General features: G+C 53.0%; 1 protein-coding gene across 1 annotated transcript; it reads left to right on the forward strand.

The window, feature by feature from the left end:
* Positions 1-384: 384 nt before the first annotated feature.
* TGFB1 (transforming growth factor beta 1) lies at positions 385-15,435 on the forward strand. Its single transcript, XM_080644281.1, has 7 exons — positions 385-1,724; positions 4,713-4,873; positions 6,043-6,160; positions 7,783-7,860; positions 8,025-8,172; positions 13,784-13,937; positions 14,373-15,435. The coding sequence occupies exons 1-7, from the start codon at positions 1,370-1,372 to the stop codon at positions 14,529-14,531; spliced, it is 1,173 nt and encodes a 390-aa protein (XP_080500407.1). The 5' UTR covers positions 385-1,369; the 3' UTR covers positions 14,532-15,435.
* The last annotated feature ends 41 nt before the right edge of the window (positions 15,436-15,476 follow it).

Raw genomic sequence — 15,476 nt, forward strand, 5'->3', positions numbered from 1 at the left:
CCTTTCTCAGACCCCCATCTTCTGACTTGCCTTCCCCATTCTTTGCCTTAAACTCTGGGGCCTCCTTATGAACCCCTCTCCTTGGGGGATTTCCTCCTCTGGGCCCCTGGGCCCCTCTGCCCCAGTCTCCCACTCTCTCCAAACTGGGTCCCCTCTTCTGATCCCTTGTACTCTGTGTCCCTATCCTCCGACCGAGCCCTCCCCACCAGGTCTTCGTTCTCTCCGTCACACCCCCACACCCCCTCCAATCCCGCATAGCCATCCAAGCCACACGCATCCGCTTAGGTAGCTGTCAGCCACCAGGAGGCAGCACCCTGCTTGGGGCGGGGCCCGGGTGCCCGCCCCCTCCCGGGTGGCTTAAGGGACCCCCCTCGGAGCCCGCCCACGCGAGCTGAGGACTGTGGCCAGGCCCCCCTTTTTGCCCTCCCCCGCCCCGAGCGCTTCCTGGGTGGGGCCGGGGCGGCTTCAAAACCCCCCGCCACTCTAGCCGGTCCTCGCTGCCGCCGCCCTTCGCGCCCCGGGCCGCCCCACTCCCTCCTCCCGCGGCGGATCCTCTAGTCAGCTAGGCCCCCGGCCGGGGGCAGGGGGGACGCCCCCTTAGGGGCACCCCCCCGGCTCGGAGCCACCCGCCGGGAGCGGTGGAAGGAGCAGCCCGAGGCCCCAGAGTCTGAGACGAGCCGCCCCCGCCGCCGCCGCCGCCGCCGTCGCCGTGGGGAGGAGGGGGAGGAGGAGCGGGAGGAGGGACGAGCTGGTAGGGAGAAGAGGAAAAAAGTTTTGAGACTTTTCCGCTGCCGCTGGGAGCCGGAGGCGCGGGGACCGCTTGGCGCGACGCTGCCCAGCAAGGAGACAGGACTTGGGGATCCCAGATCGCCTCACTGCCTCGGACGCTTGCTCCCACCCTGCCCCCTACACGGCGTCCCTCAGGCACCCACATTCCGGACCAGCCCTTAGGAAACGCAAACCCGACTACCGCGAAGACTTGACCCAAGACCTTGGGCGCACCCCCTGCACGCTCCCCACCCCCAGCCTCTCCCCTGAGCCCCTACGCGTCCCAGAACCCTTATCCTCCGGGATCCGGAGACAGAATCTCTCAGACCTGTCTCAGCGTCCCTGTTCAAGACCACCCACCTCTGGTACGAGATCGCTCCCATCTCGGGTTTTTCCGTAGGACAACCAGCAGCCATTCACCAGGACTCCCTCCTCCCTGAGGACCTCAACTCTGCCCTCCCACCGCCCCCATTCACCCTCAGACTCTCCTACCTTTCGTCGGAAGACCCCCACTCCCAGCCCCAGTAGGAGTGGGGCCTCCCTTTTTCCACAGCAGCCCGGCCCGCGCTCTCGGCAGTGCCGGGGGGGCGCTGCCTCCCCCATGCCGCCCTCCGGGCTGCGGCTGCTGCCGCTGCTGCTGCCGCTGCTGTGGCTACTAGTGCTGACGCCTGGCCGGCCGGCCGCCGGACTGTCCACCTGCAAGACCATCGACATGGAGCTGGTGAAGCGGAAGCGCATTGAGGCCATCCGCGGCCAGATTCTGTCCAAGCTGCGGCTCGCCAGCCCCCCGAGCCAGGGGGATGTGCCGCCCGGACCGCTGCCGGAGGCCGTGCTGGCCCTTTACAACAGTACCCGCGACCGAGTGGCCGGGGAGAGCGCGGAACCCGAGCCCGAGCCCGAGGCGGACTACTACGCCAAGGAGGTCACCCGCGTGCTGACCGTGGATAACAACCACGGTGAGCTCGGAGCGGCAGGGGACCCTGGGGGCGGGGGGAGCCCCCAGAGGATGCCGGCGTGCTGGGGTCGGGGAGGAAATTACTGGGGGAGGAAACTGGCTGGAGGAAGTGGACCTCTGGGGGCGCTGGGAACGGTGGAGGCCGCCCCGCCTCCCCAGAGAATAGGGTTGAGCTTCCTACCCACCAGGTGTCTGGTGTTAAGAGGAGATAGTGAGCGCAGTGGACCTCTTCTGGAGGGCAACAGGAACATCGGGGGCCGTGGGGAAGTCCCCTAGTGGGAGAGAAACAACTAGGGGGGGGGGGGACTAGAAAAAGACTTTACCTCCAGGGTGCACTAGAATGCGGGGGTCTTGCGGTGGGGGCTGCAGAGAGGGAGCCCGCTTTGGGAGAAGCAAGACCCCAGTCTGGGGCTAGGAGAGGCAGCGGGGAAAGTTGACGCGGAGCTCAGGGGTCGTGAGATGGGAAAATTCAAGGACAGAAAAGCTAGGTGAAGATTAGCTCCGCAGTGCCCTCAGTGTAAAGTCCAACCTCGACATTCAAGGCCCTTTGGAGGTTCTAGAAAAATGGAGTGGGCCCGCTTGCAGAGGGTGCAAGGAACGCGGGATTGGGGGAGTGCAGAGAGAGAGAAGCAGTGAGTGGGGGGAGAAATTCGGGTGAGAAAGGGGCGCGAGGGAGGGGGAAACTAGCGGGAGAGCTAGGACCCCAGGGGATGCCAGGGATGCGCGGTGAGGTGCCCAGAGTGTTTCACAGATGGACGTGCGAGGAGGAAGCCAGCCGAGGAAGCGAGCCCCCAGGAAACCTAGAAGACGGGGTCATGGGAAGGAGTGTTACAGAGCGAGGGGAGACAAGCGTGGGAAAGGCGGACCTGGGGAGGGGTGGGTGAAGGAGAGAAACGGTGCCTGCTGGGAGCAGCGAGCCCCCATGCTGCGGGCTGGAAGGGATTGGGCTGAGTGTGGAGTCGAGTCGCAGGGGGAGAGGTGGGTAGGTGCGATCTACAAGGTCGGGGTGAGGAAGTCCCACGTGGGTGCCACGCGCGGGGGGAGGAGCTGCGCGTCCGGAAGGGGGGGGGAGGACCCCATAGAGCTAAAGGCTGAGAGTCTAGACCCCACAGTGTCAGTTCCTCTCCGCGAAGCTGGGGAAACCCCAGCGTCCGGCTGCCTCGCCCGCCCTCCCTCTTCCCTTTCCTTCCCGTGCCCCGGGGGTGGGGATGGCGCACGGAGCCTGGGGCGAGATGAGGCAGGTCCGGTCCCCGCCCTCGCGGCGGCGGCGGCGCCTCCCGCCCTCTTCACCCCAGTTCCGGGCGGGACTACCGTGGGCCCGCCCCGTCGGCGCCCACGCGGGGACCCAGGGGTCCCAAGTGGCCCTGCGACTTGGGGCGGTCCCCCTCCTTTCACTTTCCCTCGTGGGCGGTGGACTCGTGGGTCCCCAGCCCATTCCTTTGCCCAATTGTGGCTCCAGCCAAATAACGCCCATCCCCCCTCACATGTGCACCTCACCTTTTCCGTAATCGCTTCACCCTTTTTGTAGAGATTTAACGATGACACCTTCAATCCTCTCCCTCAGGCTCCCAAACCCTGCGTTCCTCTCCGTGTGTGTGTGTGTGTGTGTGTGTGTGTGTGTGTGTGTGTGTGTGTGTGTCTTCCTTCCATCTCTCTTTGCATCTCTCCTTCATCTTCTTTAGTCTCCATCTCTTGCCTCTACTTCTCCTCCACACCTCCTCCTACCTCTCCCGGTCTCTGGTCTCTGTGGTCTCTCCCTCCCTTCCTCTGTGGATCCCTGCCCCTTTTTTCTCTGTCTCTCCCTCCCTCCCTCCCTCCCTGTCTCCCTTCCTCTGGGGGTTGCTGAGTAACCCCTGGGCCAAGATAGTGCTTATTTGCAGGAGGCAGGACTGGCCTGGCTGGAATGGGGATGAGTAGAGGATGGGGGCCCACAGAAGGGTTTTCCTCTGACATTTCTTAGAGCCTATCTCTGTTTTTACCTCCCCACTGCAGAGGCCTAAAGCAGATGCTCCCATTTATCTAGAGTTCCCTCAACCTCAACCCCAAACTTTTCCTAGGCTAGAAAACACTTGCTGATTTTCTCCCCCACTCCCAAGCCATTCCTACCTAGAATAAACTTTGCCTTTTCTAACCAGCTGAGGGAGGAAGCAATTGCTGATAACAATAATAATAATATCACATTAGCTTAGGGATTGTCTCTGGAAACTGTCTGCTTGAGTTTGAATCCCCATTCAGCAGCTTCCTAGCTATGTGACTTTGGGGCAAATTACTTGATCTCTTTGTGTCTCAGTTTTACTACCTAGAGAACGGGTATAATAATAGTATCTTCCTCATGGGATTATTGTGAAGTTTAAATGCAAAGTGCTTTGAATAGCATTTGGCAAATCGTGAGCTCTTTAACACACACATTAGAGTGACTACCGTGTGCAGACTCTGCTATGTGCTTTATCTGCTTCGTCTCACTTCACACTCTCATCCTGCAATCCGTCCTTGTTTCACAGGTGAGAATCTGGCACAGGAATTCACTTGCTCAAAGTTACACCAGCACTTCAGTTAGGAGACCCTGGGTAGGAAGGCAGGGAGCTTGATGTGGTTGCCATTTTCCAAAGAATAGCAGGAAACTGAGGCTCCGAGAAGGGATGTGACTTGCCAAGGTCACAGAGCTCAAAGGCAGCGGAGGCATGGTCTGCTCCAAATGCCCTTGACCCTACACATTTGAGGCTCCAAGTACTGGGAAGATCTGAGCAAACAAAGCAGACACCTTTGGTGCCAGCCTGTATTGAGTGGGCGCTTGACAGATGATGGAAGAGAAGGGTTTTAGAGAGGAGGAAACAAACCCAGAGAGAGCAAGCCACTCATCCAAGGTCAGGGTCGGACTCCCACCCAGGGCTGTCAGCTCTGGAGCCCATGCTCTTCACACTTGGGGTGCATCAGCTCCCCTGCCACTGCCACACCCCTGACATCCCCCTTCTCCACTCCTTCTGCCTAGAAATCTATAAGGCATACAAGCACAACTCACACAGCATATATATGTTCTTCAACACGTCGGATCTCCGGGAAGCAGTGCCTGAACCCGAGTTGCTCTCCCGAGCCGAGCTGCGCCTGCAGAGGCACAAGTTGAAAGTGGAGCAACACGTGGAGCTATACCAGGTGGGGGCATGGGCCAGGTGGGCCCTGGGCCATGGGTGACTGCAAGGGCCACGCAGACAGACCGTGGAATCATAGGGCTCTTTAAAACTTCAGACTCCTAGCACCCTAGAATGTTAACCACTTAGAAGGCTGGAATCTTAGCAATTGGATTCTAGGATGCAGATATCTTGAAAGTTGAAATCTCTAGAACAGTTCAGGGTTCTGGACCTGCTCTGTCCCATAGGGAAGCCACTAGTTACATATGGCCATTTAAGTTTATTACAATTAAAAGCAAAAATTCAATTCCTCAGTCCCACTGGCCATATTTCAAGCAGCCGTAGTCACATGGGGTTAGCGGCTATTTGGGACACCACAGATAAAGAACATTTCCATGGTCACAGAGGGGTCTCTTGGATAGCTCTGTTCTAGAAAATTTGGAATCTTCATGAAGATTGGGGCCTCTGGAAGAGTTGGGGTCTCTAGAAGGTCAAGTGACCTAGAATCCATGTCACATGGAACTTTAGATGTGACGGTAGATGGTAGGCTCATACAACAAGGGAACTTTGTCTCATGTTAACGTCTTGGCATCTAGAGAACCCAACTTTATGCTGCCACTCCTGGAGCATTCTGTCCAGAACTAGGGGTCATTCCACAGGAGAGCAGTGCCTGCAGCTTCTAGGTTTATGGCACGTCAGACTCCTGGACTTGAACATTATTCTCTTAGAACGTCTTGGGCTCATTGACTGTCAAACCCTGGAGTTATAGAATGACTTCCAACATAAGCCCCTAGAAAGTTATAGACTCAGAACTGAGGGTGTCAAATGTGCAGAAATGTATGCTGAGCGAAGCCCAGGATGTCTGCAGGAAAAGCTGAGCAGTGGGCTGTCCAAGCTCACAGGGGCCTGACATCTCACCAGCAAGGAAACTGAAGCCCAGAGAGAGAAAAGAATTTCCTCGGCTCCAAAGAGGATCAGGGCCCGAGGCTGAGCAGCTCAGGTGCCTTGACCTCCAGCCTGGAGCTCACTGTGGCACAGGTGGTTCCTGTGGGCCCCCAGGGCGTGGATTTCTGGGAGGGGACTGTCCAAAGGCCCATTTAGAGGAGCAGATGGGGTAGGGGTGCAGGCAGTGGATGTGGAGGTGCATGGCAGCGTCTACCCACCATCTCTCTCCTCCCATTCGTCATCCCCCAGAAATACGGCAACAATACCTGGCGCTACCTCAGCAACCAGCTGCTGTCCCCCAGCGACACGCCTGAGTGGCTGTCCTTTGAGGTCACTGGAGTCGTGCGGCAGTGGCTGAGCCACAGAGGTGAGGACCACTGGTCTGCCCCACCCTGTTTTGCCAATGGGGTCGACCCCATTGTCCTGCAACTACTCTGCCTAGCACACACAGCCCTCCAGCCCTCCCCGCCCTATGTTGGTGCCAAAGAGCCAAGACCTGGCCCTCCTCCCAGACACTCAAACCTGAGTGATTAATGGCTTGATCCATTTCCTGAGCACCGGCCCTGTGCTGGGTGATTCTGGGGACACAGTGGTGATAAAAACAACTCCATCCTTGCCCACACAGAGCTCATGGTCCATTGTTGGGGTGGGGGAAGAGGATGAAAGACCTGTAAATCAAGTAGTAATGACCCAGAGTGGGCGAGCCTAGAATGGGGAGCCCAGAGGAGGTGGCTGTACAGTCTGGGATCAAGGAAGGCTTCCTGGATTGGGGAGGGGACAGCAGAGCCAGCGTCTGAGGGATGAGTGGAACCAGCCCAGGAAAGAAGGAGGGCAAGACTTTTGGAGGCAGAGGGACAGGATATGCAAAGGCCTTTATTCCGGGGAGAGCCTGGCACATCCAATCTGTCTGGAAGAAGATGGCCTCTGTCCTGTCCCAGCTGAGCCCACAGCGTCCACATCTCCCTTCCTAATCTCCCTCTTATTCATGCCTCCATTCAGTAAGTGCTAGTAGGTGCCTGCTCTGCGCCTGGCCCTGGGTGGTGGTGCAAGGGAGACAGTGGTAACCAAGCAGACTTCTAGGCGCTGTCCTCACCATTACTTCCAGACTCTAGGAAGTCTCTTGCCAAAGCCGTAGCAGGCAGTGATGACTAGAATGATCAGGGCTGGGAGAGGGGAGCCCAGAGCAGATAACCAAACCCATCTGGAGGAGGTGGTCCAGGAGGGCTTCCCGAGGTTAAGGGTGAATGTGTTGAGACTCATGGGGTAAGTGGTGGTTTGGCCAGATGAAAAGATGGGGGTTAGGGAGCAGGTGGGTATTGGGAGGAGTGTCTGGGGCCACTGGACAAAGGCCTATCTTGGTCATTATTTGAGCCCAGAGCACTCAGTACAGGGTCCAGCACATAGCAGGAGCTTAGAAAATCCACTCATTCATTCAAGAAGCCTTTCTCCCAGCCCTGCCTTTTCCCACTTGGGACAAGTCACCTCCTCTCTGTGTGCCTGGGCACCCTCTTCTGGGAAACGGTGGCTTTGGTGAGGGTTAAAGGAGATTCTGCCCACAGGGTGTTTAGAACATGCCTGGCACTCAGTGCGCCCTCCTGCACTCAGTAGAGGTTTGTTTTTATCATTGCGGGCCAGGCCCTGCAGGCAACAAGAAAGCAAGGATCCCTGCCCCCATGCATCCTGCTCTCCACTGAGAACAATGAGGGAAATAAATAGCCAAATACCAGGGACCCAGAGGGTCAGTGCTATGGGGAAAATAAAGTGGTATTATAGTGGGAGTGGGGCCTGCATCCCGTAGGGCCTCTTGGAGGAGGTGACATTTGAACTGAGACCTGAAGATGGAGGGAGAGGCAGCAAGGCAGAGAGCTGCAGCAAGAGGGTCAAGAGGGTGCAGTGAGAGGGCAGCTGGTTTGCGCCTTCCTGCCTTCTCCCCCAGGGGCTGGGTGAGCCACACCCTCACACTGTGGCTCCCCTCTCCTCGCCTCACAGGTGAAATCCAGGGCTTTCGCCTCAGTGCCCACTGCTCCTGTGACAGCAAAGATAACACACTCCATGTGGAAATCAACGGTGAGGCCCACCCTTCTGTCTCGGTGCCATGTGCAGTGTGTGTGTGTGTGTGTGTGTGTGTGTGTGTGTGTGTCCCCTCCTCGCCCTGCCCATCCCCCATTCACCACCTGAGAGTGTGTGTATGTCTCCCCACCCCTCACCCCCTGACTCCCAAACTAAAACAGGAATCAGTATTGACCGCCGGGGTGACCTGGCCACCATTCGTGCCATAAACCGGCCCTTCCTGCTTCTCATGGCTACCCCTCTGGAGAGAGCCCAGCACCTGCACAGCCCCCGGCACCGCCGAGCCCTGGACACCAACTACTGCTTCAGGTGAAAACTGAGGCCTTCCAGCCTGGGAGGCCTGACCAGTGCTGCAGGGTGGGCACCTGGCTGGTACTATACTCGGGCTAGTATCCCCTTCAGCCTGGAAAACTCAGGGGATGAGTTTGAGTCCTAGAATGCAGGGATGTGTGACCTGGGAGTCCTAGAATGTTGAGATCAGGTTGTTTTCTTGCCGGTGTGTGGGAATCAGAGGCTATTAGAATGTTGAACACCAAGAACGTGGGGATTCAGTCTTTGAAATTATTGGCAGGTTGGGATCCTAGAGTGTTCAGATTCTAGGATGCTAGAATTCAGTGTTAGTTATTGAAATCTGACAGTGTTGGGCTCAAGGAGTGTTGGGATCCTAGAATTTGGGAATTCAGAATTGGAAGGTTGCCCTTGTTGGATTCCTGTCTATTGACAGATTGGCGTCTCCAGTGCTGGCAGGTTGCAATCCTCAAATCTTGGGCTTGGAAGGCTAAAATCCTGTGTTAAAATGTTAGCCTTCACAAATGGCATCTGGAGAAAGTCAGAATATTGGTACCCTAGAGTACTGGGCTTGGTGTTGGCATGCTGCATTCTGTGAAGGCTGGGATCTTAGACAGTGGCAGCTTGGCCCTCTTGAGTGATGATGGGCTCAGAACTTTGGAATGTTGGAATGCGGTAGTGAAATATTGGAATTCAAGAATGCCAAGATCCTCGAGAGTTGGAATGTGGAACTCCTAGAAAGTTGGAAATGCTGGTGGAGTGTGAGTGCTTGAAGGTGCTGGTATCCAAGAAAGTTGAAAACTTGGATTTCTAGAATGTTAAAATTCAGAGTTAGAATGTTGTGAATTTAGAATTATAATCTGATCCTGTCCCTCCCTTGCTTAATATATTAAAATATAGATATATATTTTTAAATATATATATTTTTATTGATTTCAGAGGGGAAAGGAGAGAGATAGAAACATCAATGATGAGAGATAATCATTGATCGGCTGCCTCCTGCATGCCCTGTACTGGGGATCGAGCCTGCAATCCTGACCTCCTGGTTCATAGGTAGATGCTCAACCACTGAGCTACACTGGCCTCTGCTTAATATTTTGATGGTGCCTCTGGAGCTTTGTCATATGCTAGTCCCCAGCTGGAAAGTCAGCTCTTCTCCCAAGTTCCTTGCAGATCCTACCCTCAGCCCAGCAACTCTGTGAATGAATGAACAGATGAGGTCTTGAGTGCCAACAGCTAATAACATTACAAAGAAAGGCAGGCAGCCATGTAAGCCTCCACTGAGAGGGACACAATGTCACCTAGGAAGTCATGCAAAAAACAAAATTGAACCTGAAGTTGATCAAGATGGCTGCCAACTTCCAATTTTCTAGAAATATAGGGATAGTGGAGCATGTTAAACAACACCACAGGCCTACATCTAGACTGTGGGAAACCTGACTTAGTTTCTTCAATACATACAATGCAAGGGTGGGAAATAAAGAGATGGTTCTGTAGATTTAAAAGAACAATCTTAAGAGAGACATCAACCAAAAGCAATGTGTAAACCTTATGTGGATCTTAATTTGTGCAGACAAAAAAAAAAAAAAGATGTTTATGAGACAGTTGGGGAAATATGAACTCTAACTAGATATCTGATGATATCAAGGAATTATTAATTTTTCTTATGTGGTATTGTGGTTATGTTTTAAAATAATCCTGCATTTCTTGGAGATACATATAGAAATATTTATGGGTGGAGTGATATGGGGAGAGGAAGTGGTAGGGGTAGAGATACAGTGAAGCTGGCAATGACTTGCTAAATGTTGAAGCTGGGTGATGGAGACATGAGGGTTCAAAAAAATATTCTCTGCTTTTGTGTATGTTTGAGGTTCAAACACCATCTTCTTGTTTTTAGCTCAAACACCATCTCCATTGGGAAGCTTCCCTGACCCTTCCTTCCCCAGCATCCAGCGTCCATGTGGGGCCCTGGGTTTCTTTTACTCATCAGGCCCTGTTGGGCCTTTTGGGCTGACTGAATGAGAGCTCTGTAAGGGCCCCGGCTGTGTGTATAACAGGGCCCGGAATGCAGCAGGCCCTGAAGTGTGAGTGCCTCAGGGCCACGTGGAGGGCTTGTTAAATCTGGCCTGCTATCCCTCATCTCCCACCCCCAGTTTCTGGTTCAGGAGGTCTGGGGTGGGGCCTGAGAACTTGCATTCCTCACAAGTTCCTGGTGATACTGCTGCTGATCCTGGGACCTCACATGGAGAATGGCTGAGTTGGATAATAGAATCACAGACTTCAAATCTTAGCCCTCAGAACACATCAGATTTGGAACACAAAGTAAAGATTATTCTGGACAGTGACTCTGCCACTTTTGTGAGTCTAGGACCCCACTGAGAAGCCAGAAGCCAGGTACCTTTCCTCCCAGAAGTATGTGCATACATACACATCTCTGTGCATGTGGTTTGGGGGGCTCAGGACCCTCCCTGAGCCCATACATAGACTTCCTGATACCTCTTTAGCCCTCAGGTCATCAACACTTTATTTGATCCAACATTGCCCCATCTTTGATGGGGAAACTGAGTCCTAACCAGACTGTGGAGGGACCGGCAGAGCTCAGGGATCTCAGTTCCCTGACTCCCTACCTAGGGCTCTGTGGCTCGTGCAAAGGTCTTGCCTCAGGAGATCCTGTGTCATCGCTCCTTTGCCCTCTGCTCGAGCCGACATGGCTGTGCTGGGCAGATGAGGCCACAAGCTCTGGGTGGCATAGAGTCAGCTGTGAACCTGGCCTCAAGCTCCACCCCTTACATACTGTATGTGAGCAGGCAACATCCTTCTCTGAGGCTGGTTTTCATCCTTCAAATGGGAATAGTAAGACCTGCCTCGCAGGGTTTTGAAATGAATTGATGAATTCTCTGTTGATTACTATTTGAATAGGTAAATACATACACATGGACCAAACCGAGAAATGATTTCAGAGACCCTCCAGCTCTAACCCCCAACCTCTCACTGAAGAGGCAGCCACTTTTATTATATTTGTGTCTTCTTCCAAAGAGTATCTGCATGAGACACTTACATATAGCCATATATTTATTTTGTCCAAATGATAGATAGAGTCTTATATTTGAGGGGAGTGAAGGGACTACATTTTCTTTCCATTTCTTTTCTGATTCTAGAAGTAACACATATGCACTGTTAAGAATTTGGAAAGGATAAAGAATATTGTCCATCATACTAAATATAAATGCCATAGAAATATAAATATAAAAGATATTACTCATTATACCACATACAAAATGTCACCATCAACATTTCAATAAATTTCCTTCCAGTTGCTTTATGCCAAACAGAATTTGGATCATACTGTACCTGTAGCTTTGCATAGTGCTTCTTTCACATGTTATAAACATGGAATATAAAGATCTTGTCTGCCCATAAGTCAAGCTTTTTAGCCAAGCTCTCTGTCCATCTCAGCCATGGTCCCAGGGGTTTGCACTTTCAGTGCCCAGGTCCTTTCAAACAAGCAGAAGCCTGGGCCCCAACTTGGGAGGACTGGCCTTTGGATCTGAACATGGGACAGAGATCATGAATCCAGACTGGTAGCATCTTATACACCACTATTCTCCAATGTGCTTAAAAAAATTTTTTTTATTGATTTCAGAGAGGAAGGAAGAGGGAAAGATAGAAACATTAATGATGAGAGAGAATCATTGATTGGCTGCCTCCTGCATGCCCCCTACTGGGGATCGAGCCCACAACCCGGGCATGTACCCTTGACTGGAATCGAACCTGGGATCCTTCAGTCTGCAGGCCAACATTCTATCCACTGAGCAAAACCAACCAGGGCTCCAATGTGCTTTTTAAAAACCTAACACATTGAACAATTTATACATCCGATATTTGCAGAGTACCTACTGTGTGCGTTGCACTGTAGAGATACATTAGGAGATAAAACGACAAAAAGTCCTGTCCTCAGAGGAAGGCAGATAATGAACAGATAAATCAATATCTAATAAATAAAAGAGCAGGTGGCTATAAGTTCTAAGAAGGAAAATAAATCAGATGAAAGGGACGGAAAGAAAGAGATATTGGAGAGTATTTTTCCTATTCTGATTTTTATTATGAAAATTTCAAATGTATATAAAAGCAACCAGGATAGTATAATGAACTCTTATCCAGCTTCCACAGGTTTTAAGATTTTGTCCCGCTTCAGACACAGGCATTTTCATATTTTCTTGCATACCTGCAATGCTGTTGTTACACTGAATGGAACTGTCTTTTGGATTGGTATTTTGGGTAGGATGGTCCAGCAAGGACTCTCTAAAGAGATGACATTAGCCCTGGCTGGTTTGGCTCAGTGGATAGAGCGTCAGCTTGTGGACTAAAGGGTCCCAGGTTCGGTTCCAGTTAAGGGCACAGGCCCTGGTTGTGGGCTTGATCCCCAGTAGGGGGTGTGCAGGAGGCAGCCAATCAATGATTCTCTCTCATCATTGATGTTTCTATCTCTCTCTCCCTCTCTGAAATCAATTAAACATAAAAATAAAAAAAATAGCCAAAACCGGTTTGGCTCAGTGGATAGAGCGTCAGCCTGCGGACTGAAAGGTCCCGGGTTCGATTCCGGTCAAGGGCATGTACCTGGGTTGCGGGCACATCCCCAGTGGGAGGTGTGCAGGAGGCAGCTGATGGATGTTTCTCTCTCATCGATGTTTCTAACTCTCTGTCCCTCTCCCTTCCTCTCTGTGAAATATCAATAAAATATATTTTAAAAAAAAATAAAAAGAGATGATGTTAATTTGTTTAACTATTTATTGAGCATCCACTGCATGCAGGGCAGTGTTCTAGGATTGAGGCTCCCTGAGTGAAGGGCATTTAAGCATCAATTAAAGGAAGTAAAGAAATAAGCTGCAGCAGAAATTTGTGTGAATAGCAAGCCAGGCAGAGACAACAGCAAGTGCAAAGGCCCTGAGGTAGGACTGTTGGAGGAACAGTGAGGACACTGGTATGACTGGAGTAGAGTGAAAATGGAGAGCGAGTTGAGATTAGCCAAATCCAGCAGCGCCTTGTGGTTCATGGTGAGGACGTCTGGCGTCTGTCCTTAGTGAAGCGGGGCCATGTTCAGAGCAGAAGAGCAACATGACAGTCTCTAGCATTTGGCCCCAGAGGACAGGGGTTTCTGTCTGTTTTGTTTGTCCTGAGTCCCTGTAGATCCCAGGCAGCACACACTAATTCAGTAAACGCTTGTTGCACAGGTAGAATGGACCAGTACACATGGAGCTGCACTGTTTTATGTTCCAGTGTATGGATGTGCCTGGGTTATCAGCTGTCCCCTGTGGACTGGCTTCGTACAGGCTTGTTCTGAGCACTGCATGAGACACTGCTTACTATGTTGCTCTCAGCACAGTGCTTGACTAGAGGAAGTGCTTTATCAGTGTTGGTGATTATCAGTATTGTAACTGCTGGCTATTGTTATCACAGTGGGTGCAAGGGAGACCAAGATGGAGATGGTGCTGGGGCAGCGTGAAACACACACACACACACACACACACACACACACACACACACACACACACACACGGAGGGGCATGGCTAGCCCTTGCAGGCCCCTCTGTCGACCTGACCTGGATTCCTCACCCCGTGTCCCTGCCCGCAGCTCCACGGAGAAAAACTGCTGTGTGCGGCAGCTCTACATCGACTTCCGCAAGGATCTGGGCTGGAAATGGATCCACGAGCCCAAGGGCTACCATGCCAACTTCTGCCTGGGGCCCTGCCCGTACATTTGGAGCCTGGACACGCAGTACAGCAAGGTGCGTCTGGCCCCGGGCTGGCGATAGCAGGGACTGAGGGAGGGGGGGAAGGGAGAGGAGGGAGAGAGGTGCACTCAGAGGGGAAGTGAGGAAAGGAGAAACAGACAGGGAGACTGGAGGAGAGGGTGATAAAGAGATGGGAGAGAAGCTAGAGACGGGGTGTGCACAGTTAGAGACAAGGCATATGGGGAGACCCATGGGACGGAGTAGCTTGGAAGGAGAAAGACAAACCGAGAGAGGAGACAGAATGAAAAAGGCAGGAAGGCACAGGTTGATACACAGAGACAAGAAGATGGAAGGAGAAAGAATGATTGAGATGCAGATCAAGAGTGGGACCTGTGGAGAGGCAGAGACTGAGACCTAACGGGTGAGAAGAGGTGTAGGGAGATGGGAGCAATCTGACCCCCTGCCCTGACCCCGCCCATCCGCCCGCAGGTCCTGGCCCTATACAACCAGCACAACCCCGGCGCGTCGGCGGCGCCGTGCTGCGTGCCGCAGGCGCTGGAGCCCCTGCCTATTGTGTACTACGTGGGCCGCAAGCCCAAGGTGGAGCAGCTGTCCAACATGATCGTGCGCTCCTGCAAGTGCAGCTGAGCCCCTTCCCCTCCCCGCCCCGCCCCGGCAGGCCCGGCCCCGCCTCCCCTTGCCCCCGCCCGTCGCGCCGGGCTGTATGTATTTAAGGACACCGGCCCCCGCCTTCTCCCGGCCAAGCCCACCTCGGGGCCCATTAAAGGTGGAGAGAGGACTGGGGTCTCAGTGTCGTTGGCCTGACAGGGTCTCTCTACCGATGTTCCTGGACTCCCGCTCCACCTGCCGCTCCTGTCTTCACTTTTCATTTGCCCCTCCTTACCACTTACCAAGCACTTCTTATGTTCCATGTACGCCTGGTAAGCACTAGATTTATTTATTGAGCACTTTGAGTCTTGTTCTAAGTGCCTATGTTAATCAACTCACTCAATCACCATAACAAAGCTCTGAGATACTGTGGATTCTAATAACGTCCACTTTAAAGGTGAGGAAACTCAAGTCCAGAGAGGTTAAGAGAATAGTTCCTGCCCACCAGGAACCTCCTTCCCGGGAAGAGACCGATTGTAAATGGCATGAAGGCAGGAAAACAGGATGGAGTGAGAGATGGGAGAGGGGGGATTTCTTGGAGGAGGTAGCTTTTGGGACCTGAAGGCAGCTTAGGGAAGGAAGAGGGAGAGTGTTCTGGGGAGGACAGAAGGAAAGGCCTGGAAGTGAGGATAAACTTGGGTGAGGGAGGGAGGAACAAGGCCAGTGTGGTTGGAAGGGAGGGGCAAGGGGAAGGGTGTTGGGAGCTGAGTCAGATGGTAACACTCACAGGCCAGAGAGTGATAATCCTCCATGCCAGGTATGAATCTCCCAGCTCACTGCATTCTCCCCACAGCACAGCAGAGCAGGGGTTGGCAAACTACAGCCTGCAGGCAAATTCTGACCTGCTGTCTCTTTCTGTAAATAAAGTTTTATTGGAGCACAGCCATGTCTCTGGCTGTTTTAGTGCTACAAGGGCGAAGTCGA

This window comes from Plecotus auritus, assembly GCF_963455305.1.
Source record: "Plecotus auritus genome assembly, chromosome: 10".
NCBI lineage: Eukaryota > Metazoa > Chordata > Mammalia > Chiroptera > Vespertilionidae > Plecotus > Plecotus auritus.

Bases quoted from the DNA above. Each gene is read 5' to 3' on its own strand.
- TGFB1 (XM_080644281.1), top strand. From the start codon at position 1,370: ATGCCGCCCTCCGGGCTGCGGCTGCTGCCGCTGCTGCTGCCGCTGCTG. The intron at 1,725-4,712 runs GTGAGCTCGGAG...CCTTCTGCCTAG, and splicing joins GACCGTGGATAACAACCACG to AAATCTATAAGGCATACAAG. The intron at 8,173-13,783 runs GTGAAAACTGAG...CCCTGCCCGCAG, and splicing joins GACACCAACTACTGCTTCAG to CTCCACGGAGAAAAACTGCT.